This window comes from Capricornis sumatraensis, chromosome 6 (genome assembly GCF_032405125.1).
Source record: "Capricornis sumatraensis isolate serow.1 chromosome 6, serow.2, whole genome shotgun sequence".
NCBI classification, from domain to species: domain Eukaryota; kingdom Metazoa; phylum Chordata; class Mammalia; order Artiodactyla; family Bovidae; genus Capricornis; species Capricornis sumatraensis.
The window spans coordinates 18025273-18050846 of record NC_091074.1 but is presented as its reverse complement, the minus strand read 5'-3'; the positions used below and the strand labels follow the sequence as shown (position 1 = coordinate 18050846).

General features: G+C 40.7%; 1 protein-coding gene across 1 annotated transcript in view; it reads right to left on the bottom strand.

The window, feature by feature from the left end:
- INTS9 (integrator complex subunit 9) overlaps positions 1-25574 on the bottom strand; it is a 133040-nt gene that overhangs the window by 33106 nt on the left and 74360 nt on the right. The window contains exons 7-9 of the mRNA XM_068973950.1: positions 20135-20255; positions 19241-19375; positions 750-861 (exon numbers count right to left, since the gene is read on the bottom strand). Of these exons, the coding sequence (XP_068830051.1) occupies positions 750-861; positions 19241-19375; positions 20135-20255 (368 nt within the window). The remainder of the gene's footprint in view (positions 1-749; positions 862-19240; positions 19376-20134; positions 20256-25574) is intronic.

The following is a 25574-nucleotide window of genomic DNA, read 5'->3' as shown; positions in this document are numbered from 1 at the left end:
CTTTACAGCATCAGACCTTGCTTCTATCACGAGTCACATCCACAGCTGCGTATTGTTTTTGCTTTGGCTCCATCCCTTCATTCTTTCTGGAGTTATTTCTCCACTGATCTCCAGGAGCATATTGGGCACCTACTGACCTGGGGAGTTCCTCTTTCAGTATCCTATCATTTTGCCTTTTCATACTGTTCATGGGCTTCTCAAGGCAAGAATACTGAAGTGGCTTGCCATTCCCTTCTCCCGCACCCCTGACCCACCTGCAAAACCCATCTGAAAGCGAGAAGAGGAAGAGTTTCTATATAAGCAGGAGAATGTTGAGCATCGATTGTATAACTGCTAAAAATTCAAACTTACCGTTACAACTACCATTTTTATTGTGCCTTCAGATTTAAGTTGCTTAAGAATTGTTTTTGTTAGGCTCCAGACTGGGTATTGTGTTTTAACCAAATTTTAAAGATTACCAGGGGAATTGTGGGAGGGTCAAAGACTTGCTACAACTATGCAGATTTTATAAAAGTGCAATAAAAGTATTTCTTTTACCTTAAAAAAAAAAAGAATTGCTTTTGTTGATAACAGTAGGTTTTGAAGGATAAACAGAAAGAGTGGAAAAAAATGAGGGAAAAGGTCATAATAGGGGGCATCACAGGGTATGAATATGAAGCAAAGGGACAAAAAAGTGCCAGAGGAGCAGGGCGATAAAAAAATAAATGTAAACCATTTCCTCCCATGTAAGACTTTCCCTAGACACATACCTAGGTTGCTGCAGAACTCACCCACCATGCTATCAGGGTTTGCGGTGGGAATCTGGGTAAGGCCCGTCAGGATGAGAACATCGCTGTTTTTGAGAGATGCTTGGTCCATGGGCTGAAAAACCACAGAGAACTAGGCTTAGTAATTAAACAAAAAAAGGTTAGGTATCAGAAGTAAAGGAAAAAGAGAACACAATCAATGGTCTTTCCATGTCCAACTTGTCAGCAGGTCATCTCACTTCCTTTTACAACATGCCTATCATTGAAGAGTGGTTGCCCAAGGGAGATGGGTACCAATGGGAGGGAACTTTATGGGGCGATGAAAAAGTTCTGACATGTTATGGAAACTCATAGAAGTCTGGGGAAGGATGGATTCATGTATAATCTGACTGAGTCCCTTTGCTGTCCACCTGAAACTACCACATTATTGATTAGCTGTGTGTATGCTTAGTGTGTGTGCTCAGCTGTGTCAGTTTCTTTGTGACCCCATCAGGCTCTGCTGTCCATGGAATTTTCCTGGCAAGATTATTGGAGTGGGTTGCTATTTCTTCCTCCAGGGGATCTTCCTGACCCAGGGATTAAACACGTGTCTCCTTCACTGGCAGGTGGATTTTTTTTGCCACTGTGCCGCCTGGGACTCCATTATAAAGGAAAAAGTTAAAAAAAAAAAAAAAAAAAAAAGGATAACACTCCAAAAATGTGAAAAAAAAAAAAAAAGCTCTTTTTGTAAAGCTATCTTACACGTATCATCATAAATTTGCGGTGATCCTCAAATCTGAGCCTGTACCAGGATCACCTGGAGGTGGAGTGCTGCCCCCCACCCCCAGGGTTTCTGATTCCGGTTTGAGGTGGGGCCTGAGAAGACGTAATTCTAATGAGCTCCCAGAAGATGCTCCTGGTGGGGAGGTTGATAGTGGTCTGGAGATCACGCCCTGAGATCCACTGCACTGTACAGTCTGGTTCTCAAAACAGGTCTGCCATGTACAGGAAACTGGGAACGCTGTGGAAATACAGAGATCAAGACTCAAAAAGCTGGGGTGCTTTTCCCCAAGAGTCAGTGGCAGAGGAGAGAGGACAGACAGTGGATCAGGAACCAGAAATGTAAAGCCCCCTTCAATTCCAGTACGGGACCTCAGCCAAGCTGTCTCTCTTCAGGGATTTCTCAGAGTCTCATGCGCTAATTTACATGATCTTCCTGTAGCCTATGGAGTCCTACAGCACAATGTTATGCAATCCTTAGGTTGTTCTACTTTTGAATTTCATTCTGACTGCTTTCAGAGCATTTAAAAAAATACGAAGTACCTCTTCCTAATAAATCAGGATTAAAACTGGAAACAAAAATGAAGGCCCATGCAAGGATGTATTGTACAGCATGAGGAATATAGCCAATATTTTATAATAACTGTAAATAGTACTCTTTTAAAATTGTATAAAAATAGGGATGTCCCCGGTGGTCCAGTGGCTAAGACCTCATGCTCCCAATGCAGGGGGCCCGGGTTTGATCACTGGTCAGGGAACTAGATCCCATATGCTGCAACTAAAGATCCTTCATGTTTCACTGAAGATTGAAGATTCCATGTTCTGCAACTAAGACCTGGTACAGCCAAATAAATATTTTTAAAAACTGCATACAAATAAAAATTTTGAAGTATTTAATAAGAGGAATAGAAAGGGGAAAAATAGAAGGTCCAAAGACCAAGACGCTAGAGAGCTCATCAATGTTTTCATTTTGTAATGTATCTTTTGCTCAATTTCATTTAACCTACTCACTAGAACATCAGAAGGAAAAAACAGGAGGGATAAACATTATCCCTCCTCTTTCCTATCCAAATTTCTCAGTACAATTTCAAATAGCAGTGCAGCCAAGACCTACCACCTGCATTGCTATTTCTGAGTCCACATGCCTTTTGAGGTATCATCCTTCAGCATCTTATATCTGCATGGACATACGGACTTCATTAATTTTTTTAAATAACATGATTGTGGATGGATAAGTTGCTTAATAATGTGAAAAGCTTTTTTTCAAAGCATGGATACAGGAGATGTACAGTTGTGACAACTATGTTGAGCAGCTTCTAACTGCTATTTGCACAGACACAACAATGCGTGTAAGAGCTTTTCTTCTGCTCAGGCAGAACTGACCTGCGTATTCGCCTTCTCAACAAATGCACGTATGTTCGTTCTTTGCAGAGAAGGAGGGAAGGGGAAGTAAAGCACAGAGGTTTATAGTAACTGATGTGTGAGGAGCATGGGAATGCTCACTGTGTGCATCTGTCAAGAAGGAAACTGGAATGGTGATCAAAGGGACCAAGCTTTGTTGGGTAGTGTATTTAACTTATGGATGAGAAGGGCTTTCCATGTGGCTCAGATGGTAAAGAATCTGCCTGCAATGCAGGAGACCCCAGTTTGACCCTGAGGTCATGAAGATCCCTGGAGAAGGGAATAGCAACCGACTCCAGTATTCTTGCCTGGAGAATCCCATGGACAGAGGAGCCTGGCGGGCTGCAGTCCTTGGGATCACAAAGAGTTGGACATGACTGAGTGACTAACACACACACACACACACACTCTTAGCTTAAAAGGACAGCAATTTTATAAGGACCTTATTAGAACATGCCACAATGGTTCACAGGGCGGATAGGGGATTCAGAGGCCCTCAGAACCTCCTAAAATCGTACAAACAATTCTGTCTTCCTATACACATTCTCCCACAGATTTAATCGGGTTGTCATTTGGGGCCGTGATCTCCAAAAGGTTAAAGACAACTAATCTAAACAATGACTCAGTAGCAATTCTGGCCTTGAAAACACCATCATTTCTGAACCTCAGCCATTACTACCATGTTCCTTTAAAAATTAAATGACCATAATAAAAAACAAAGGCAGTGCGACAACATGACTAGCACCAATTTGGATGTTATAAAATACTTCATGACTGAGTCACACTGGATGGTCACAGATTTAGCCCTGTAACTAACTCAGACATTTCTTGTGGATTTCTCAGTTCAGTTCAGTTGCTCAGTCGTGTTCGACTCTTCGCAACCCCATGGACCACAGCACGCCAGGCCTCCCTGTCCATCACCAACTCCTGGAGTCTGCTCAAACTCATCTCCATTGAGTTGGTGATGCCATCCAACCATCTCATCCTCTGTCATCCCCTTTTCCTCCTGCCCCTAATCCCTCCCAGCATCAGGATCTTTTCCAATGAGTCAACTTTTCGCATCAGGTGGCCAAAGTACTGGAGTTTCAGCTTTAGCATCATTCCTTCCAAAGAAATCCCAGGACTGGTCTTCTTTAGGATGGACTGGTTGGATTTCCTTGCAGTCCAAGGGACTCTCAAGAGTCTTCTCCAACACCACAGTTCAAAAGCATCAATTCTTCGGCACTCAGCTTTCTTCACAGTCCAACTCTCACATCCATACATGACCATAGGAAAAACCATAGCCTTGACTAGACGGCCCTTTGTTGACAAAGTAATGTCTCTACTTTTTAATATGCTACCTAGGTTGGTCATAACTTTCCTTCCAAGGAGCAAGCATCTTTTAATTTCATGGCTGCAGTCACCATCTGCAGTGATTTTGGAGCCCCCCAAAATAAAGTCTGACACTGTTTCCACCGTTTCCCCCTCTATTTCCCGTGAAGTGATGGGACCGGATGCCATGATCTTTGTTTTCTGAATGTTGAGCTTTAAGCCAACATTTTCACTCTCCTCTTTCACTTTCATCAAGAGGCTCTTTAGTTCTTCTTCACTTTCTGCCATAAGGGTGGTGGCATCTGCGTATCTGAGGTTATTGATAGTCCCACACATTCTGATGCCGATTAGAGCCCACTCTTCTCCGATGTCTCCTTGATTCCCAGTGGGAAGGGATGTGCCCTGCTTCTGAATCCCCACAGCCCTTGACCGGATTTCTAACCTGACAGGACCCATCCCTTGGACCCCGGAGGAAGTCCTGTGGGCACCATCTTCTTCCTCTCCGGTACCCTGTGTAAATCTAGCACCTCCAAATTTATGTTTCCCTTACAGCCGAGCACAGCCCCCTGTCCAAAGCAGGAGGTTAAGAAATACCACAGACTAGATGAGGGAAGGAAGGAACGAACAAAGAGATGAAGGCATGTAAGCAGTGCATATTAAGTCTGAGAGAAGGAAACACTGCCAGGTTAGGAACCAAACAGCATGTGTAGAAAGAAGACAGGAGTCCATTAAGTGGTCCAGTCTCTCCCTCCTTGCTCCATGGGATCTGTTTCCCGAGTCCAATCCTTCAAACCAATCATGGACTCTTTGTAGCTCAGCTTCCTCACTGCTCCTGCCCTTAAATATATTACATTAGGTTTAACTCTCACTGGTTGGCACCGCCTCCCCAGTGAGGACAGAGCTTTGTTTCCTCAGGACTGACCCGAGGAGGCTGAGGCTTTGGGACAACTTGGGGCTACGTCCATGGAGAGGAGAAAGCTTCCTGCGGCCTTGGCAGCTAAGGTGGGGAGCAGTATGTGGTGGTTCGTCCCAGACGTCTTTCTTAAATAACAGTTTTGGGACATGGCTGTGTCCTTTCCCAGGAGGAGTGGGCGCTTCATGGACATATCCAAGGGACCACTGCAGAGAGATGTGTTACTAGAGACTCAGTCATCTGGTAGAGGAACTGAGGCCCAAAGAAGAGAAGTGATTTTTTTCAGACTGCCCTCTCCTGAAGGGTCAACACTCGGCTCAGGCCTGGCTCTCACGTAGTGGGCTCTGATGCGACAGAAGATAGCGGAGAACTGAAGCCCAGGTGTTCCATGGGGCCAGCGGGCCAGAGGAGCACAGGCAGCCTCAACGGGCTATCCTGAAGTCTGGGTTCTGTGGAGGCAGGAAAATATCTCTGTGTCGACCTTCATCTCCAGCTCTACCCTAGGCACCAGGTAAGCAAGTGGTTTTAACGCCTTGTGTTCTGTATCAGGGAAAGTCAGACACTTCCAGAAAATTCCCAAGGACTGAACCCGACTGGTTGTAAGATCTCCATAAGGCCAGGCACAGAGGGAGAAGCAGCAGCCTACAGATATTTCCTGAGAATATCTCGAAGGAAATGAATTCCTTCAAGAATTAATTCCTTAGAAGACGAAGGAGTGGCTGAGAAAAGCTAACATGTACATCCACATGAAGAGCTGGAGCAAGTCACAGATTTATTACAGTCAAATGCCTTAGAAAAATCAATCAATCAAACGAACAAAAAACCAGAAAACTTTTATTCTAGAGCACCCAGATCAGAGAACTGCATAAACAACAAAACACTTGTGGAATTCAGAGGGAAGAAGAAAGTAAAAAACAAAACAGAGCAAAACAAACCTACCCAAGCAACTGTCTTGACTCTAAAAACCTGACTCCAAGACTCCAAATTTGAGATATTTTCTTCAGAATTAACAGAAGAATCTACATTTATGTTTATTACTGCCAAAGACTTTAAGACCTCAGGAAAACTGACCAGGGGGAGCATCTCCCTGCGCCCCAGAGGGAGAAGAGTCAGGAAGAGGAGCCAGAGAAAATACAGGTGGTATGCTAGAAGAAAACATTCTCTCAGGCTGGCCACCAGCCTCTTCCACCCCCCTAAGGGCAAGAAGGAATTCCCACTGTGACCACCAGAGGCTTCAGGGTACTGACTGGGCAGAAAATCTCAATTGATTAAAAAAAAAATTTATTTCTTACAAAGAAAAAATTTTCTTTCCAATGTTCTATGTCAGGGATTCTTAACCTGATGAAGAACAATGGGCTTCTATAAGCTCTATAAGCTCAGTCTTCAGAAAATAAATGTAAAATGTCATACAGATGTGCAATAGATTTTTTTTTTTTAAATTAACAGTTCTTATCAGATTCTTACTACCAGGATTTTGAGGCTGTGACCCACAAAATGTTAAGAACCACTATTCTATGGACTTCCCTGGTGGTCCTGCGGCTAAGACTCCACGTTCCTAATGCAGGGGGCCCAGGTTCAATCCCTGGTCAGGGAACTGGATCCCACATGATGCAACTAAGACCCAGCACAGTCAAATAAATGAATAAATATTAAAGAAAGAAAGAAAGAAAGAAAGAAAGGGAAGAACCACTGCTCTAAGGCAGAAGTTTCCACAGGGAGCCTCTGCTGTCAAAACATCTCTCCTCTCATTCTTACAGATACTCACCACCCATCTGGCAACCAGAGAACCACCTGTTTGAGCCTCAAGGCCCAGTGTTAACTGGTTAGGAATTAGCCTGGTGACTGACTAAGCCTGGACTCCCTATTTTTGTTCCAGGCAAGGATGTAAGTGAGAGTCCTCAGGGCAGGAGGGCTGAAGGGGTTTGGACACCTTTCCAGGTCTCTTTTGTGGTCAGGAGAAGGATGGGAACAGATCAAGATCATAAATGAACCAAACGCAAACCCTAAAGCGCTGCTAATACGAACAACACCAACAAATGTCTACCACTAACTTTAAAGTTCCACACTTCAAATTTTAGCCTTGGGACTTCCCTGGTAGTCCAGTAGCTAAGACTCTGCGTTTCCCATGCAGGGGCCCTCGGCTCTATTGCTGGTTGGGGAATTTGATCTAGATCCCAGAAGTGGCAACGGAGACCTGGCACAGCCAAATAAAATCAATATTAAAACAACAACAACAATATATATATATATATTTAGCCTTGCACGAGTATCTGTCCTGTCCTAGGCCAGCCTCTAAAATGACCCCCAAATTCTGCGGCTCCCCATGTCTGGGTATATGCAGGTTTTGCCTTTTTATACTGGTGATTTTCACATCTAAAACTCAAGCCCCACCCCTGAAGTCAGGCAGAATAGCCAGGAAACTACTGAAATAATGGGTATTAAGTTGCCTTTTCAAACCATCATAATAGAAAAATTAGTGTTCAAACATTGGTTCACAATGCACAAGCAAATCCATTAATTTCATTTCAAAGGCCAAAAAGGCTGCGGCTCTAATAACTAAAAGTGCTCTCTAGTTATTGCTAATGCGTTCAGGGGACCCATCCAATGGTTACTGTTTGTTCTGTGCTAATAGTATTATAGTTTTTAAACTGTGTCCAATGCCCTCTTTCTGGGCGTATCTGTTTGAAGAAGATGTTGTTTAAAAAAAAAAAAAGCTTTAAATAATTTAAATGTCTGACAGTGATAAAACAGTTAAATACTTTTCTGTATATCCATATGATGGAATTAGGTAGCTATCAAATATCACATGGTAGACCTAATCATCTAAGAAAAGTTCATTTAATCAGAAAGAGCAGAAAAGCAGGCTGTAAATTCTCTCTTAATCTTAAGATAAGTACATTTTTTTTCCCTCTGAGAATTTTATATTTTCCAAAACTACTAAAATAAGTGGCTCAGATGGTTAAGAATCTTCCTACCATGCAGGAGATCCGGGTTTGATGCCTGGATCAGGAAGAGAAGGGAATGGCAACCCACTCCAGTATTCTTGCCTGGAGAATCCCACGGACAAAGGAGCCTGGTGGGCTATGGGGTCCATGGGGCCGAAAAGAGTGGGATACGACTGAGCAACTAACACAGTAACACAGAAAATTCCTGTAACAAACATAAATGACTGTTCTAACAGATATACCTGGAGAAGAAAATGGCAACCCATGCCAGTATTCTTTTTTTTTTTTTTTACTTTTATTTGCATTTATTTTTTTGCAGCATTTATTCCCGGGCCACAAGTTTTTGTTTCTTCAGTTTCTTCTGGAATATCTTTTTCTTCTGTGCAACCTCCTCTTCTGGTTTAGGAACAATCAGTTCTTTTTCAGTAAGGATCATCTCAATGTGGCAGGGAGAGCTCATGTAGGGGTTGATCCGACCGTGAGCTCTGTAAGTCCTGCGTCGCATCTTGGGGGCTTTGTTCACTTGGATGTGCTCAATGACCAGAGAATCTACATCTAAGCCCTTAAGTTCAGCATTACTCTCTGCATTTTTGAGCATGTGTAGTAAAAATTCAGCACTCTTTTTGGGCCATCGACCCTGAGTCCAGCCCCACTGTTTGGCCTGTGCACACCTGCCAACTCCACCATTGTAGCGGCGGAACGGCACACACTGCTTCTTTAACGTGACGTCCTTCAGATACTTGGTGGCTTTTCGGATATGCATACCCTTTATGGCCTGGGCAGTTTCACGAGTGTTATTTTGTGGGGTTTTCTGGGTCAAGTGAATAGTGCACCATTTTTAGGAGTCACCTCAGGCCGCTTACCGGAAAAGGAAGCCCCATGCCAGTATTCTTGCCTGGAGAATCCCATGGACAGAGGAGCCTGGAGGGCTATGGTCCATGTGGCCACAAATAGTTGGATACAACTAAATGACTTAGAAAATAATATTAATTTAAAACAAAATGAAAAATCTTGACAAGATAGAGCATAAACACAAGCTGCTGGCTGTCTTGTAGAATTTCAGGGACAGCATAGAAAAAAGGCAAACGACACATTTTGAGAAAGTGAAAAACTAGAATAAATTCCCAGAGAGACATGGGTCCTGGAATGGGGACAAAATGATGTTGTCGTTGTTCAGTCGGTAAGTCACGTCCGACTCTGCAATCCCATGGACTGCAGCACGCCAGAGCCAGAGCCAAAAAGGGTTGGGCACTGAGGGAAGAACAGGGGCTGGGAAGAGAACTCTGACCCTTCTCCTCTGCAGGACCCCTGGCAGATGGCAGCCTGCTCCAACATACTGCGAGGGAGAAAATACTGGAACAGCGGCATGAATGTTCACAGAAGGTGCAGACACACCCACAAGCCCTTGCTTACTCCCTTCACCCCACAAGGCTAAGTGGTAACAAGTCAGAGAGACAAATTCTGGGAAAAGAGCAGTGTCTGGAGCTGAGGTACAAGAGGGTTTCCCTGAGAGGCAGGTAAGCAGGAACAGCTGACAGGGAAATAAAACCAGACGACTGACGAATGCAATGTCTACTAAAAACAGTAAGCTAAAACCCCACCCTACACAGAGAATTAACTAACCAGATGGAACAGCAACATTTACATTTAAAAAAAGCCATGCACAAATAAAGTAAAAATCAGTAAGTAAAATAAAAATAAGTATAGGGCTTCCCTGGTGATCCAGCAGCTAAGGCTCCAGGCTCTCTACGCAGGGGGACCTGGGTTTGATCCCTGGTTGGGGACCTAAATATCCCATGTGTTACAACAAGATCTAGTGCAGCCAAATAAATAAAAATAAGTATTTAAAAAAGTATAAAAAGCAACATTTGGAGATACTGTATATGGAAATATAATCATTGAAGTAAAGAATTCAACACACAGGTTGAAGAGCAGTATGGATATAGCTAAAGAATGAACTCATTAAGTTGAAGCAGGAGGCTATAAAGAGATGAGAAATATAAAAGAAAAGAGATATGGAAAACACAGACTTATCAATATCTATATACTAGAAGTTCTTCAAGAAGAAAAAAAATCAACCAGAAGGAATAAATAATTTAAAAAATGACTAAAGAATTTTTCTACGTTAAAGGAAATTGGAAGATCTTACAGGAAAAACAGACAGGAAAACAAACAGGAGAAAATACACATTTAAAATACATCACAGTGAAATTTAAGAGCATTGAGGATAAAGGGAAAATTCTACAAGCAGATCCCACAGATGAACACAAATCTGAAGGGCTTTGCAATTCTTCAATGCAATAAGGGTACAAGTGGAAAACGAAGAAATAGTTTCATAGGGTTATAGGTTCAAAGATTTTTTCCCTTTAATTTTATGTCTACCTAAGCTATCATTTATTAGGGCTTCCCTGATAGCTCAGTTGGTAAAGAACCCGCCTGCAATGCAGGAGACCCTGGTCCAATTCCTGGTTTGTGAAGATCCGCTGGAGAAGGGATAGGCTACCCACTCCAGTATTCTTGGGCTTCCCTTGTGGCTCAGCTGGTAAAGAATCCGCCTGCAATGCAGGAGACTTGGGTTCGATCCCTGGGTTGGGAAGATCCCCTGGATAAGGGAAAGGGTACCCACTCCAGTATTCTGGCTGGAGAATTCCATGGACTGAATAGTCTATGGGGTCACAAAGAGTTGGACACGACTAAGCGACTTTCACTTTCACTTAAGCTCTCAGTGACAGTGAAAGTGAAGTCACTCAGTCATGTCCAACTCTTTGCGACCCCATGGACTGTAGCCTGCCAGACTCCTCTGTCCATGGGATTTTCCAGGCAAGAGTACTGGAGTGGGTTGCCATTTCTGTCTCCAAATGTTAAAAGCTATCATTTAAGTGTGAGGAAAATTTAAACATATTCTCAGTAGTTAAAAATCTCATAAGGATTACCATTTTAAGACCCTCATGGTGAACATTCCTCAATTATTCCTAGAAAAAGAAAAGTAAATCTAGGAGGAATGTGAGCTTTATGGGAAAAGAGGTTGACAATAAAAAAAGAACAAAGTTCACTGTCGTCTAAACATGTTCGCCACCCTGTTGATGTTCTGTCACTAAGCCATGCCCAACTCTGTGACCCTACGGACTGCAGCACACCAGGCTTCCGTGTCCTTCACTATTTTCTGGAGTTTTAAATAGCCTGAGACTAAATTTCTAAATACTACTGACAATGGTGGGTAGGGGAGAGGTGGGAGGAAAGAAGAGAAAAGAGATGAAAGGGACAAGAGGAAACTAGCTCTAGAGGAAGAGACAGACAGTGATAAAGATAATCACAGGAGGAACAAAAGAAGGGATAAACTGGAAGAGTAAGATATACATAGATAACAAACAGGGATCTCCTGTTTAACACAGGTAACGCCGCTCAGTATTATGCAACAACCTAGGAGGGAAAAGAATTTGAAAAGGAACAGATACATGTATAAAGGAATCACTTTGCTGTATGCTTGAAACAAACACACAGTGAATCAACTACTGTTGTTCAGTAGCTCAGTCGTGTCTGATTCTATGCAAATCCATGGACTGCAGCACACCAGGCTTCCCCATCCTTCACTATCTCCCGAAGTTTTCTCAAACTCATGTCCATCGAGTCAATGATTCCATCCAACCATCTCATCCTGTTGTCCCCTTGTCCTCCTGCTCTCAATCAGGGTCTTTTCCAATGAGTTGGCTCTTCCCATTAGGTGGCCAAAGTATTAAAGCTTCAGTATAAGTTCTTCCAATAATATTCAGGGCTGATTTCCTTTAGGATTGACTGGTTTGATCTCCTTGCAGTCCAAGGGACTCAAGAGTCTTCTCCAGCACCACAATTCGAAAGCATCAATTTTTCAGTGCTCAGCCTTCTTTATGGTCCAACCCTTACATCCAGTACATGACTACTGGAAAAACCTAGCTTTGACAACATGGACTTTTGTCGGCAAAGTGATGTCTCTGCTTTTTAATACAATGTCAAGGTCTGTCATAGTTTTTCTTCCAAGGAGCAAGTGCCTTTTAATTTCGTGGCTGCAGTCACTGTCTGCAATTATTTTGGAGCCTGGGAAAATAAAATTTGCCACTGTTTCCATTGTTTCTTCACCTATTTGCCATGAAGTGATGGGACCAGATGCCATAATCTTAGCTTTTTGAATGTTGGGTGTAAGCCAGATTTTTCTATGATTCCTATGAGTCAACTATGCTTCAGTATAAAATTAAAAATGAAAAAAAATAAACAAATATGTTTAAACTTGCAAAAAGAAATTTAGTCTTCTAAAAAAAGGCAAGAAAACACAGGGGAAAGAATGAACTTAAAAAATGTGAAGATGGCAAAAACAAGACCCAAATAGTGATTTAAGAAACATAAATAGGTTTCACTAATCAGAGAGACTCTGTAGATTAAAAAAGAAAAAAAATTCTTTACTATGTTGTCTGCAAGGGATTCACTAGAAAAGGACATAGAAAGAGTTGGGGGGAAAAAAGGATGAAAAACACTAGCAGCAAGTATAGAAAGGAAAAAGACTCCTGGCTTTTAATGTAGTCTTGATAGAGAAAAAAAGGAAAGCAATTGATCAACAAGACATAATGATAACATAAACACATACCCCTGAGTATACGGCTTAAAATATAAACAGATAAGTCAACAAGTAACGCATCTTTTTCAGATACTGGTAGCTGAGCAAAGATGTGAGAATTAAAAACACAGCAGACTCAAAGGGATTAATACATATGGAAAATAATTTCATTCAGCAGTGAATACAGTCTTTTCCAATATATGTAAACATTTACAAAAAAAGGATTGTGTTTCAAAGTAAGCCTGAACAAATTTCAATGAATCTGTAAATTCTTATTGTAACACACAAAAAAATTAGAATAGACTCCTGAAACCTAACCACGATATGACAAAAGTCTTATTTAACTCTAAGTCTAACCGTACTGGATAGTCTTGAAACAAACAAAAGTATACCATAAAATAAACTCTGGTTATTTAAATCAGGAACATTAAGAAGGAAATTATGATATACTTAGATATAAATGACAAAGTACTTATCAAACTTTAACAGTTTCCCACAGCTCAGTCTTCAGTCCTCAGCACTTATATTTAAAAAACTCCGGTGGCTCTCCAGTTCGTCTCCAGGCGTGCCTGCACGTCCAAGTCCCAGCTCTGCATTTCCGTTTGTCTCAGGTTCTCTAACTCCCATTCGTCATACCCACTATCCTCTTCTGCAGCTAATGACCACCCCTGGCCAACCCTCCTTGTCAACTGGATTCGTGTCATTATCACCATTCTCTGAGTCATCAGGTATGAAATCTCGGCCTTATATTTTTCCTTCCCCGAAGATAGCAGGCATTCAAGAAATTTGCTGAATTTAAGATCCGCCAATGTTTTAACTTACCTTTCCATCCTTACTATTTCAGTCTTAATCCAAAGTCTCATTTCCATTTGCTTATTAGATCAGTATAACAGTCTGCCACATTCTTCCTAGCTCATGGGCTTCCATTACTAAAGCTGAATTGGCCCTTTACTATATTAATATAAAGTCTAACTTTATAACTGCTGTGACAGGGTGTAAGCAGCTGCAAACAACCCATAAAACAATGGGTGTGGCTATATGTCAACAAAACATTATTAACAAAAACAGGTGGGAGATCAAACTTGGTTCAAGGACCATAGTTTGCTGACATCTGAAGTAGACCACTGAGGTTTTTCAAATCTTTTCTTATCCCTGCTAATTCAATACAGAATCCAATCATCTGGGCAAAAGAAAATCTAATTTACTTTCTTTTTTACATACAATAGTGGTTGCCAGCTAGAAATTAAAATTAATTACTTAGGTATGTTACTCATTACTTTCCAGACCTTATTTTTCCCTTTAAATTTATGGATCTTGTAAGAATAATTTACTGGAAATTACATCGATAGTACTGTAAAGGCTTTGATCTAAGCAGGACAAATCGGAAGAACTGGCAGCCAAGTAATCTTTCTGTCTTTTATGAGAGAATATATCAGGAATGATAGAAGCTGCCAATACAAAATTTTGATTCAGTGAAGCAGATTAAGATGACACTGATGGGCTTTTGATTTCAGCAAGCGGGAAAGGCCCAGAATTCTGCTAGCTATAGGGAAAAATAGCAACTTGTCCCCTCTAGACCTTGAAATAAAAGTTGCTTATAAAAAAGGTATGAAAGCAAAGCAGAGTGGCAGCTCAGAGCATTCTATTGTTCTAGACTTACAACATTCTTTTTCTCATGTTAAAATGGGATATGGATTTCACCAAGTCATCTATCCATCCATCATCCATTGACTATCTAACCTCCATTGCCCTCCTTTATAAACATGGAAAGATATATGTGTGCTGTGCCAAGCTGCTTCAGTCGAGTCCTACTCTTTGAGACCATGGACTGTAATCTGCCAAGCTCCCTGCCCATGGCATTTTCCAGGCAAGAACACTGGAGTGGATGGCCATGCCCTCCTCCAGGGGACCTTCTGGAGCCAGGGATCAAACCCACATCTCTTATGTCTCCTGCACTGGCAGGTGGGTTCTTTACACTAGCGCCACCTTTTATACCCAGATAATCACGATGGTGTGCCCATTCACCTAGAGCCAGACATCCTGGAATGTGAAGTCAAGTGGGCCTTAGAAAGCATCACTACGAACAAAGCTAGTGGAGATGATGAAATTCAAGTTGAGCTATATCAAATCCTGGAAGATGATGCTGTGAAAGTGCTGCACTCACTATGCCAGCAAATTTGGAAAACTCAGCAGTGGCCACAGGACTGGAAAAGGTCAGTTTTCATTCCAATCCCAAAGAAAGGCAATGCCAAAGAATGCTCAAACTACCGCACAGTTGCACTCATCTCACACGCTAGAAAAGTAATGCTCAAAATGCTCCAAGCCAGGCTTCAACAATATGTGAACCGTGAACTTCCTGATATTCAAGCTGGCTTTTGAAAAGGCAGAGGAACCAGAGATCAAATTGCCAACATCCGCTGGATCATGGAAAAAGCAAAAGAGTTCCAGAAAAACATCTATTTCTGCTTTATTGACTATGCCAAAGCCTTTGACTTTGTGGATCACAATAAACTGTAGAGAATTCTGAAAGACATGAGAATATCAGACCACCTGACTTGCCTCTTGAGAAATCTGTATGCAGGTCAGGAAGCAGCAGTTAGAACTGGACATGGAACCACAGACTGGTTCCAAATAGGAAAAGGAGTACGTCAAGGCTGTATATTGTCACCCTGCTTATTTAACTTCTATGCAGGGTACATCATGAGAAACACTGGGCTGGAAGAAGCACAAGCTGGAATCAAGATTGCTGGAAGAAATATCAATAAACTCCGATATGCAGATGACACCACCCTTATGGCAGAAAGTGAAGAGGAACTAAAGAGCCTCTTGATGAAAGTGAAAGTGGAGAGTGAAAATGTTGGCTTAAAGCTCAACATTCAGAAAACGAAGATCATGGTGTCTGGTCCCATCACTTCATGGGAAATAGATGGGGTAACAGTGGAAACAGTGTCAAGACTTTATTTTTTTGGGCTCCAAAATCATTGCAGATGGTGACTGCAACCATGAAATTAAAAGACGCTTACTCCTTGGAAGGAAAGTTATGACCAACCTAGACAGCATATTGAAAAGCAGAGACATCACTTTGCCAACAAAGGTCTGTCTAGTCAAGGCTATGGTTTTTCCAGTTGTCATGTATATATGTGAGAGTTGGACTGTGATGAAAGCTGAGTGCTGAAGAATTGCTGCTTTTGAACTGTGGTGTTGGAGAAGACTCTTGAGAGTCCCTTGGACTGCAAGGAGATCCAACCAGTCCATTCTGAAGGAGATCAGCCCTGGGATTTCTTTGGAAGGAATGATGCTAAAGCTGAAACTCCAGTACTTTGGCCACCTCATGTGAAGACTTGACTCATTGGCAAAGACTCGGATGCTGGGAGGGATTGGGGGCAGGAGGAGAAGGGGACGACAGAGGATGAGATGGCTGGATGGCATCAGTGACTCGATAGACGTGAGTCTAAGTGAACTCCAGGAGATGGTGATGGACAGGGAGGCCTAGCATGCTACGATTCATGGGGTAGCAAAGAGTTGGACACGACTGAGCAACTCAACTGAATTGATACATTCAAATACAATTCAAATTTCTCATGAAGTCCTACAGGGCTTGGCATCTTGGACATGTTATGATCATACTTCATACACTGCAATCACAAGGGTGTCCTCTGCTCTGCAGACATGCCCAGCTTGTTTTAGTGTTAGGAACTCTCATCTGCTATGTCTCTGTCATACCTCGCCCACACAGCTTTACATGCCTCATTTCTCCAGGTCTCAGTTCCAATGAGATGTTTCCCTGGAATCTTTCTCTGACCATCCAAGTTAAAGTAGTCACCATCACTCTCTACAGAGCTCTGTTTTCAGTACCTGTGTCACCACCTGGAAGCATTTTGCTCATTTATTTTCATCATGCCATTCTCTCTCATCACATGACCATTGACCCCTGAGAGGAGACTTTGTGGTTCACCGCTGAATCTCTAACACCTAGATGAGTGCTTGACACGGCAGGCCCTTAGTAAATATTGAAAAATTAGTATTTGCTGAGTAAATCAGCAACCATCTCTGTTACATACATTAGCTCTGGTTATTAGAAGTGCTGGGAAATCTCTAAATCCCAGAGGTGACCTAAAGACAGCATGATTTTATAGAGGAACTACGATCCTAAATGTTCAGACACAAATAATCTAACTTTGATAAAGAATAGGACATAAAGTTTCAGGTAAGCAAGATGAGAAAGTTCTAGAGATCGGCTATACAACACTGCACTTATAGTCAACAACCATGTACTGTACAGTTACACTTTTATTATAAGGGTATAGCTTATGTTCTAGAGTAGGAAATGGCAACCCGCTCCAGTATTCTTGCCTGAAAAATCCCATGGACAGAGGAGCCTGGTGGGCCACAGTCCATGGGGTTGCAAAGCGTTGGACACGACTGAGTGACTGAGCACATACCTCATGTTAAGTGTTCTTACACAACAAAAAATAATGTTTATAGAAACTAAAATCAGAAAGATTTAAAAGGCTGATGCTTTGGTAAAGTTGCAGTATAAAAAATTAATATACAGAAATCTGTTGCATTTTTATACACTAAGAATGAAAGATGAGAAAGAGAAATTAAAGAAACAATCCCATTTACCACTGCACTAAAGAAGAGTAAAATACCTAGGAATAAACAAGACAAGAGACCTGTATTCCAAGAAGTATAAGATACTGATGGAAGAAACCGAGGATGACACCAACACAGGGACACATACACCGTGTTCTTAAATTGGAAGAATCAATATTGTTGAAATGACTATATACTCTAGGCAATATACAGATTCAATGAAATCCTTACCAAACTACGACTGCCATTTTTCATAGAATTAGATCAAAAAATCTTAAAAGTTGTATGGAGACACAAAAGACCCTGAATAGCCAAAGCAATCTTGAGAAAGAAAAGCAAAAGGAATCAGGCTTCCTGAACTTCAGACTGTATTACACAGCTATAGTCATCAAGACAGCACAGTACTGGCACAAAAACAGAATTATAGATAGATGCAGCAGGAGGACAGAAAGGCCAGAAATAAATTCATGTACCTGCGGTCAATTAATCTACAACAAAGGAGGCAAGACTACACAATGGAGAGAAGAGTCTCTTCAATAACTGGAAAACTGGACGGCTACATGTTAAAAAAAAAAATGAAGACAGAACAATCTTTAATACCATACTCAAAAATAAACTCAAAATTAAACACCTAAATGTAAGACTGGATACTATAAAAACTCTGAAAACATAGGCAGAACACTGTTTGACATAAACTGCAGCAATATGTTTTTTTGATCCATGTCCCAGAATAATGGAAATAAAAACAAAAACAAACAAATGGGAGCTAATTAAACTCAAAAGCTTTTTCACAGCAAAGGAAATCACAAGAAAAAAAAAAGAAAGACAACCCACAGAATAAGAAAAAAGCTCATGAAGTTTTATACCCCCAAAACAAACAACCCAATTAAAAAAAGAACAGAAGATCTAAACAGACATTTCTCCAAAGATATACAGATGGCCAACAGGGCCATGAAAAGATGTGCAACCTCACTAATTATCAGAGAAACACAAATCAAAACTATAGTGAGATATCACCTCAAACTTGTCAGAATGGCTATTATCAAAGAAGTCTACAAACAATACATGCTAGAGAAGAAGTAGAGAAAAGGGAATCCTCCTACATCGCTGGTGGAAATGTAAACTGGTCCAGCCACTATGGAGAACAGTATGGAGGTTTCTTAAAAAAAAAAAGAGTTACCACATGATCCAACAATCCCATTCCTGGGGCTTTTATCCAGAGAAAACGTGGCTCGAAAGGATACATGGACCGCAGGGCTAACTGCATCGCTATTCAAAACAGCCAAGACATGAAAGCCACCTAAAGCCCACTGACAGAAGAATGGACAAAGATGTGGTGAATACACACAATGGGATGCTGCCCAGCCATTAAAAAGGAGGAAACAATGCCATCTGCAGCAACGCGGATGGGCTTCGCGATTATCATACTGAGTGAAGTCACTGAGACAGAGAAGACAAATGCCGTAAGATATTGCTTTACACGTAGAATCTAAACAGACACAAATGAACTTATTTACAAAACGGAAGCAGACTCAGAAATTACAGAATCAATTCATGGTTATGGCCAGGAGGGCTGGGTGAAGTGATAGATTGGGAGTTTGGGATTGACATGTACACACTGTTCTACTTAAAACAGATAACCAAGAAGGACCTACTGTAGAAACCAATAAATAAATAAAAAATGACAAAGAGCTGACGCCACTCTGGAAACATTCTGAATTTAGGGTAAGTTACTGAAAATTCAGGGATTCCCTGGTGGCTCAGACAGTCTGCCTGCAATGCAGGAGACCCAAGTTTGACCTCTGGGTTGGGAAGATCCCCTAGAGAAGGAAATGGCAACCCACTCCAGTATTCCTGCCTGCAAATCCTGTGGATGGAGGAGCCTGGTGGGCTACAGTTCATAGGGTCGCCAAGAGTCAGACATCACTAAGCGACTTCACTTTCAACTGAAAATCTGAGTTGTTACAAGAGAATTTAGAATTACCTGTGGGTGCGTGGTAAGCAAGGAGGATCCAGAGACATAAGACACTTTCTCATAATGGGACTGGATGATCCAGTTGGAGCTTCCAAGGGCATAGCCAGAGCTTAGAGGAGTCACCTGGACTGCACCGAAAAGCTCCTAGAAAAGAACAATGTAAGAATATGTGCTGAACTTTCAGTAGTGCAGTCATGTCAGTTAAGTTTGCAGAGAAAAAAACCCCAGAAAATCCTTCCCCACTTAGAAACTACTTTCAAGTGAATCAGAAAGTTTAAGAACAGAAAGATGGTGGAGACCATGGGACAGACACATCTTACAGTCTTTTACTTTTCACATTTCTGAGAATTTCAGGCCATCCACATGTCACCAGGTACCCATTAAAAGGCAGAGATGATACATCATGATATAGGTCAAAGAGATAAATACTGAGGTTTTTTTTTTCTTCTTTTTTTTTTTAACCCTTTTCAGGTTAGGAATTAATATCTTGGTTGTTCTGTAAAGAGTGGCTCTGGGCCACAGTTAACAGGAACGGGAACCCTCATCATGACCAGAGCTCAGGAGTCATACGTGCCAAATTATTTCTTGATCCCTTTGATGCTGTTTTCTACTTCACAAATCCAAAACCTGTAAAGTGGTGTCACGGTTCTAAAGTAAACAGGATGAGATGCCTTTTTTTCCCCCTGACTTACTGTATGCTAATGAGTGATGGGGAATATAAGGTTTAGGAGAGAGCACCAGTAAGAACCTGGGAAGGATGGAGGAAAATAACAGATGTTCTATCTTTCCACCATGTACTAGTACAAGACTTATAGTGACTGACTGGCTTAAAAAAGGGAACTATAGAATCCTTCCAAAGAATCAAAAGCATTCATCAATCAGTAAAATCGTATTAACACTCACAATTTTCTGAGAATATCCCACCAGCTGGATCTTACTAAGGGCCGAGTTCACCTCCTGCATAGTGTAGCATCTTCTCCAGGTCGAGACTTCCACTGCATCCTTGAGAGGAGAAGGCAGGAGCCTGGAAACAGATCATCAAGTCAGTTCTTATGAACAGAGATACTGTTCAAATAACTTGCCCATTTTGTCTAAGCTGTCCAACCTATTGGCATATCCCGATGTTCACAGGATGAACATTCTTTATAGTTACTTTTATTTCTGTAAGGTTGGCAGCTCTCTCCTCTCTTTCATTTCTGATTCTAGTAATTGCAGTATTCTCTCCATGGGGTGGGAAACAGTCGGACACGGCTGGGTGACTGAACTAAGCTGAACTCCCTTTATCTTGGTCAATCTAGCTAAAGGTCTGGTAATTTTGTGGATCCTTTCAAAGAACTAACTTTTGGAGTCATTGATTTTTCTCCATTGTTTTTCTACTCTTGATTTTATCCAGCATATAGCTGGATCTTCTCTTTTGTCTTTTTAAACCCATGTGATAATTTTGGTCATCTGAACTATTTAAGCCATTCACACTTAATGTTACTACTGATATATTAATATAATAGTTGGCTTACATTTACCAAGTAAATTCTTGTTTTTTATATATCACATCTTTTTTTGTTCTTCTATTCCTCCACTGATTTTTAAAAATAGTGAGTGAATATTTTCTGATGTAGCTTCTGAAATCCCTTCATGATTTTTCACTTTTTTAAAAGTTATTTCCTTAGTGGCTATCCTAAGGGCTTATATCTCTTAATATAGAGCATTTCTGTATAACCTCTCACATTCTCTTCCCTGTTTGAAAAGGATAAATGAAATAAACATTACTCATGGGCCTGCAAAGTTAAAGAAAAGAACTAGGTTAAACACATCTGAGGCTTGGCAGAAAGAGGAAAATAAAACACATTTTTGCAACTTTTCAGGCCAGCATCAGGGGCACTCATTAAAACAAACAAAAATGTGTCATTAGAAAGACATTTTATCCAATATTATTTTGCTCAAACACAAATAAGAATAGACCTAAAGAGTGACTTCTCTGAGATTCTCTGTACGATACAGGTGAAGGGATTTCCAGAGAACGGAACCTGAGCAGTAGCTCTGTTCTATCTCCTAAACTGACACTGAACAATAGTAAAGAATTACACACACACACACACACACACAACTGGACCTTAAGACAAAGAGATGAGAGGAGAGCTAATAGCAACAGCATTTTAGAAAGTAGAAAGACAAATAACGACTGATTTCGCAGACCCAGGAAAGTTCAAGTCACTTAATTTATACTGCAGAACTCACGAAAAGCTCAGCAATGGGAAACAACAGGTATGTCTTGAAGTGAGCTTAAAGGTGAGCCTAAAAACAAGAAAATTCCTACAAAAAACTGATTAAGAAATAGAACCTACTAATTCTCCTCACCTAATCCATAAAGCTCAGCAATGGCCCCTTCCCCTCCCAGGCATGTCACCAGAGACTGTTCTCTAGGGAGAATAAAAATGAGAGTCTGGACCAGGGGAAACCAGCATCATCTGGAAGCAACCTCCTTATGCAAAAGTTTACACACTGAGAGGGACGATTTTCTTGTCCTCAGAGCAGAACACTATCAGTTAATCTTATACCCTGCAGGGTAGGAGACTAGAAGCACCTTCTCTGAAAAACAAGATCAGCACTGAAAAAAAAAATCCAAAAAACCAACAAACAAAACCCACAAAAAAAAAAAACCCTCAATGAAAAGATACTGACTGACATTGGGGTTTTACAGTGAAATTACCTAACTAGACTATGTTATTGTAAAGTCTAGAATTCAACAAAACCTGGCACACAGAGTTTCCAAGTAGCTTTTTTTTAACTGTCTAATTCTTAAATATGAACCAATAACCAAGGATCACCATGTATTTGAATAAAGCCTCTAAAATGATAAAGGCCAAAACCAATGGAGGAAGGAGAGGAAATAAATTAGGTTGGTAGAAAATAACAATCATTATTCTCAGATAAATAGAAGAGTGTACCTAAGAAATGAGAAGAGACTTCTACTAAAAGGGTGAAGAGTCATTAAGAGAATGAAAAGAAATAAATGAAAATGTCATAAATGAAAATATGATATTATACAATGAAAGCATGCCAACAAAACAACAAGATTTCAAAATAAGCTAAAAACGTTAAAAAGATATTCAAGACACAAAAGACCCATATAAATGAAGAAATGAGAAAAGCTTAAAAATGAAGGAACAGAACTACATAAAGAATTAGAAATTTAATAAGAATTCAGGAATGAAGACTAAACTGAAAGACACATAAGAGTGGATAAACACAACAGATATGCCAAGAGAGCAAAGACAGATATAACATACAGGTAACAGGAGTCCCTCACAGAAATCCAAGCAAGGGAACAGAATACCAAAAACCGTAATTAGAAATAAAAAGAAACTATACACTGAAAGAACACAATGCAGACCCGAGAATACTGACCCAGAATAACTAACACCAGATATATTCTGGGAATATATTTAGATTACAGAGAAAAATCTTTGGGCATGGAGGCAAAAAGGGCAAGTTATTTACAAGGAAAACAAGAAAAGACTACATCAGTTTTCAACAGTTTTCACTGTTTTTTTCTAGAATAAAATAGAGAAACATATTTAAGAGACTCAAAGAAAGAAAATGCAAGCCAAGGATTATGTATTTAGCAAAACTGACTTTCAAGGTCACAGAGCACAGGAAAACAATTATTAACCAGCACGAACTCACGGAATACAGTTCTCATGATTCCATCCTGATATATCATCTGAAGAATGAGTTTCACACAACCCAAACTGACTACAGTAGAAACATCAATACAGGGGCTGATAGTATTAAATGCAGAGTTCCTTGAGGAGAAAGGCCAAATGAAGTTGGAAGGGAGAGAGGACAGTATGTAACAGCTACATGTTCTGACAAGATAGACACAGTAAAAGTATAAAAGCAGCAGGAGAAAAATATATATTCTCTGTCCTCGAAAAAGGCCTCGAAACAACTGACCAATCCAGTAACAGTGAGCATTGTTAGCAGCCAGAATGGGAGCTCAAAATCCCATTTCCCACTAAAAGAATGCAGAGTTTCCTGGAGAAATGGATGATTCTAGATATAGGAACGTAAAAGAGGAGTCTTAGACATCCTGCTACGTTAGATAACAAGCAAACTATCAAAAACTACAAACGATGCAACAAAAGGACGTAGAGGATAAACTGAATATGCTTTCACTGATGGGACAATCTGAGCTGCAAGAAGGGTGATGTGGTGATGGGCTGAAATCCACGCTCTATGTATGTTTCAGCCTGTGCTGTGATTAGACTGGTGCACAGAGGCATGGCTTTTGAGTTACCAGACCTTTTCTCTCTCTTAACCTAGGTGGTGTTTATAGGGGTAGCTGCTTTATAATAACTTGTTAACTATATATTAAGCTTTATGGGTTTTTTTTTTGGTATCTGTGTTTTTTATTACAATATAAAAAGGTTAATTTAAAAATATAGAAAAATTTATGTCAAAACAAGAAATAAGTAGCAGAGACAAAAAAAAAATATTCATAGGAAGGTTGGGAGATAAAAAGAAATTCCCAGACAGAATAACAAAACAAAGTGATGGTAAAGAGGAGAGAGAAGTTATTTGAGTGTCAGTCCAGGAGGTTCAACATTCAAATAACATGAGTTCTGAAAAATACACAAAAATTGAGAAAAGGAATTATAGAAGGGGGGGAAATTTTATTTTTTAAACCAGAATTGAAATTCTCCATTTTCTAGATTGAGGGTCAGCAAACATTTTAGATATAGGGCCACAGATGCTTTAAACTCTGGAGGCCACATACAGTCTCTGTCAAGTTATTCAACTTGGCCATATAACACCACAATGATATGAGTGTGTCTGTGTGCCAATAAAACTTTATTTTACAAAAACAGTGGCAGGCCAGATTCAGACACAAAACAGGTACTTCACCATAGCTGCCGACACTTTTCTAGACTGAAAGGACACACTAAGCTCAGTCCATGAATGTAAACTATCTTTAAGTAAGACACACCATCATAAACTTTAAGGACAAGAAGAAGATTCTAAAAGTCTCTCAGAGGAATAAACCGCATACATACAGGAGATCAAGCCTTAATAACACTGGACTTTTCAACAGCGTTTCTGGGAGACAGAAGAAAATAGTGCAATACTTTAAAAATTCTATGAGCAAACTACATCTGGTTTGCATTTCTATCGGAGTGTGAGAGTAGAATGCAGACATTTTAGATGTTCAGGCTCACAGAAAATTTACTTCTCATGCATTCTTTTTCAGGGAGCTGGTGGAGGAAGTGCCTGGAAAAATGAAGGTGTAAACCAGAAAAAGAAAGGCCTAGAAAATAGAGCTTCTAACAGAAGAAAAGGGTGAAGGAATCTATAGGATCAAGGTGGAGAAAGTCCCAGACTGAATGCTGTGTAGCAGTCCCAAGAGCACCTGACACCAGACGGGGTAAGAGTGAAGACTCAGGGAGGGGACTTCTAGAACAGGAAGATAAAATTGTCAGACTATTCATCAAGTCTGAACATACTGAGAAGAGACTCAGACAAATGGGGGAAAGGTTAGAGATCAATTAGTAATATAATATGTAAGGGCTTTCCAGGTCGCTCAGTGGTTAAGAATCCACCTGCCAACGCAGGAAACGCGGGTTGGATCCCTGGGTTGGGAAGATGCCCTGCAAAAGGAAATGACAACCTACTCTGGAATTCTTGCCTGGGAGATCCCATGGACAGAGGAGCCTCGCAGGCTATAGATAAGGGGTCATAGATAGTTGGACGTGACTGAGCAATTGAGCATATATGCACACAGAAAACTAAGCAAATAAACAAACAAGATAATTACTAACTCAAGGGAAAACAGAAAGTTGTGCAAGGAAAAAAAAATCCTAACAATGTTATATGGCCAGTGAATTGTATTTCCACGGTCATAATACTGTAAACATGGAATGGAGATTCAGTAAAAACAGCACACAGGTCATGTAGGTCCAACTCTTTTCACCTTTGTTTCTGCAGCAACAAAATAACACCAATCCTCCTTGTTACCTTCTGCATAAACAGGTGAAGATTTTCTTATTCCATGCACCTGTCCTCTACAGAGTGAACTGACTTAGGTTTCACAATATTGAGTCAATAAATATTTACTTAGCTCTGATTATGGCCATAGTACTGAAGTCCTGAAGTCCTGTAAGGAATTGAATAGGTATAACATAAAGGCCTTGGCTCACAGGAACCTAGTCTGAAAAAATTTTTACAACAGTACAAGGCAAAAAAGGAGACATGGAAAACCGTGATAAGTCATCCTTGCCTGCATACTTGTCTTCTCTCCCAGAAGGGACTGAATGATACATTGAAAATGCAAATCTCTACACACACA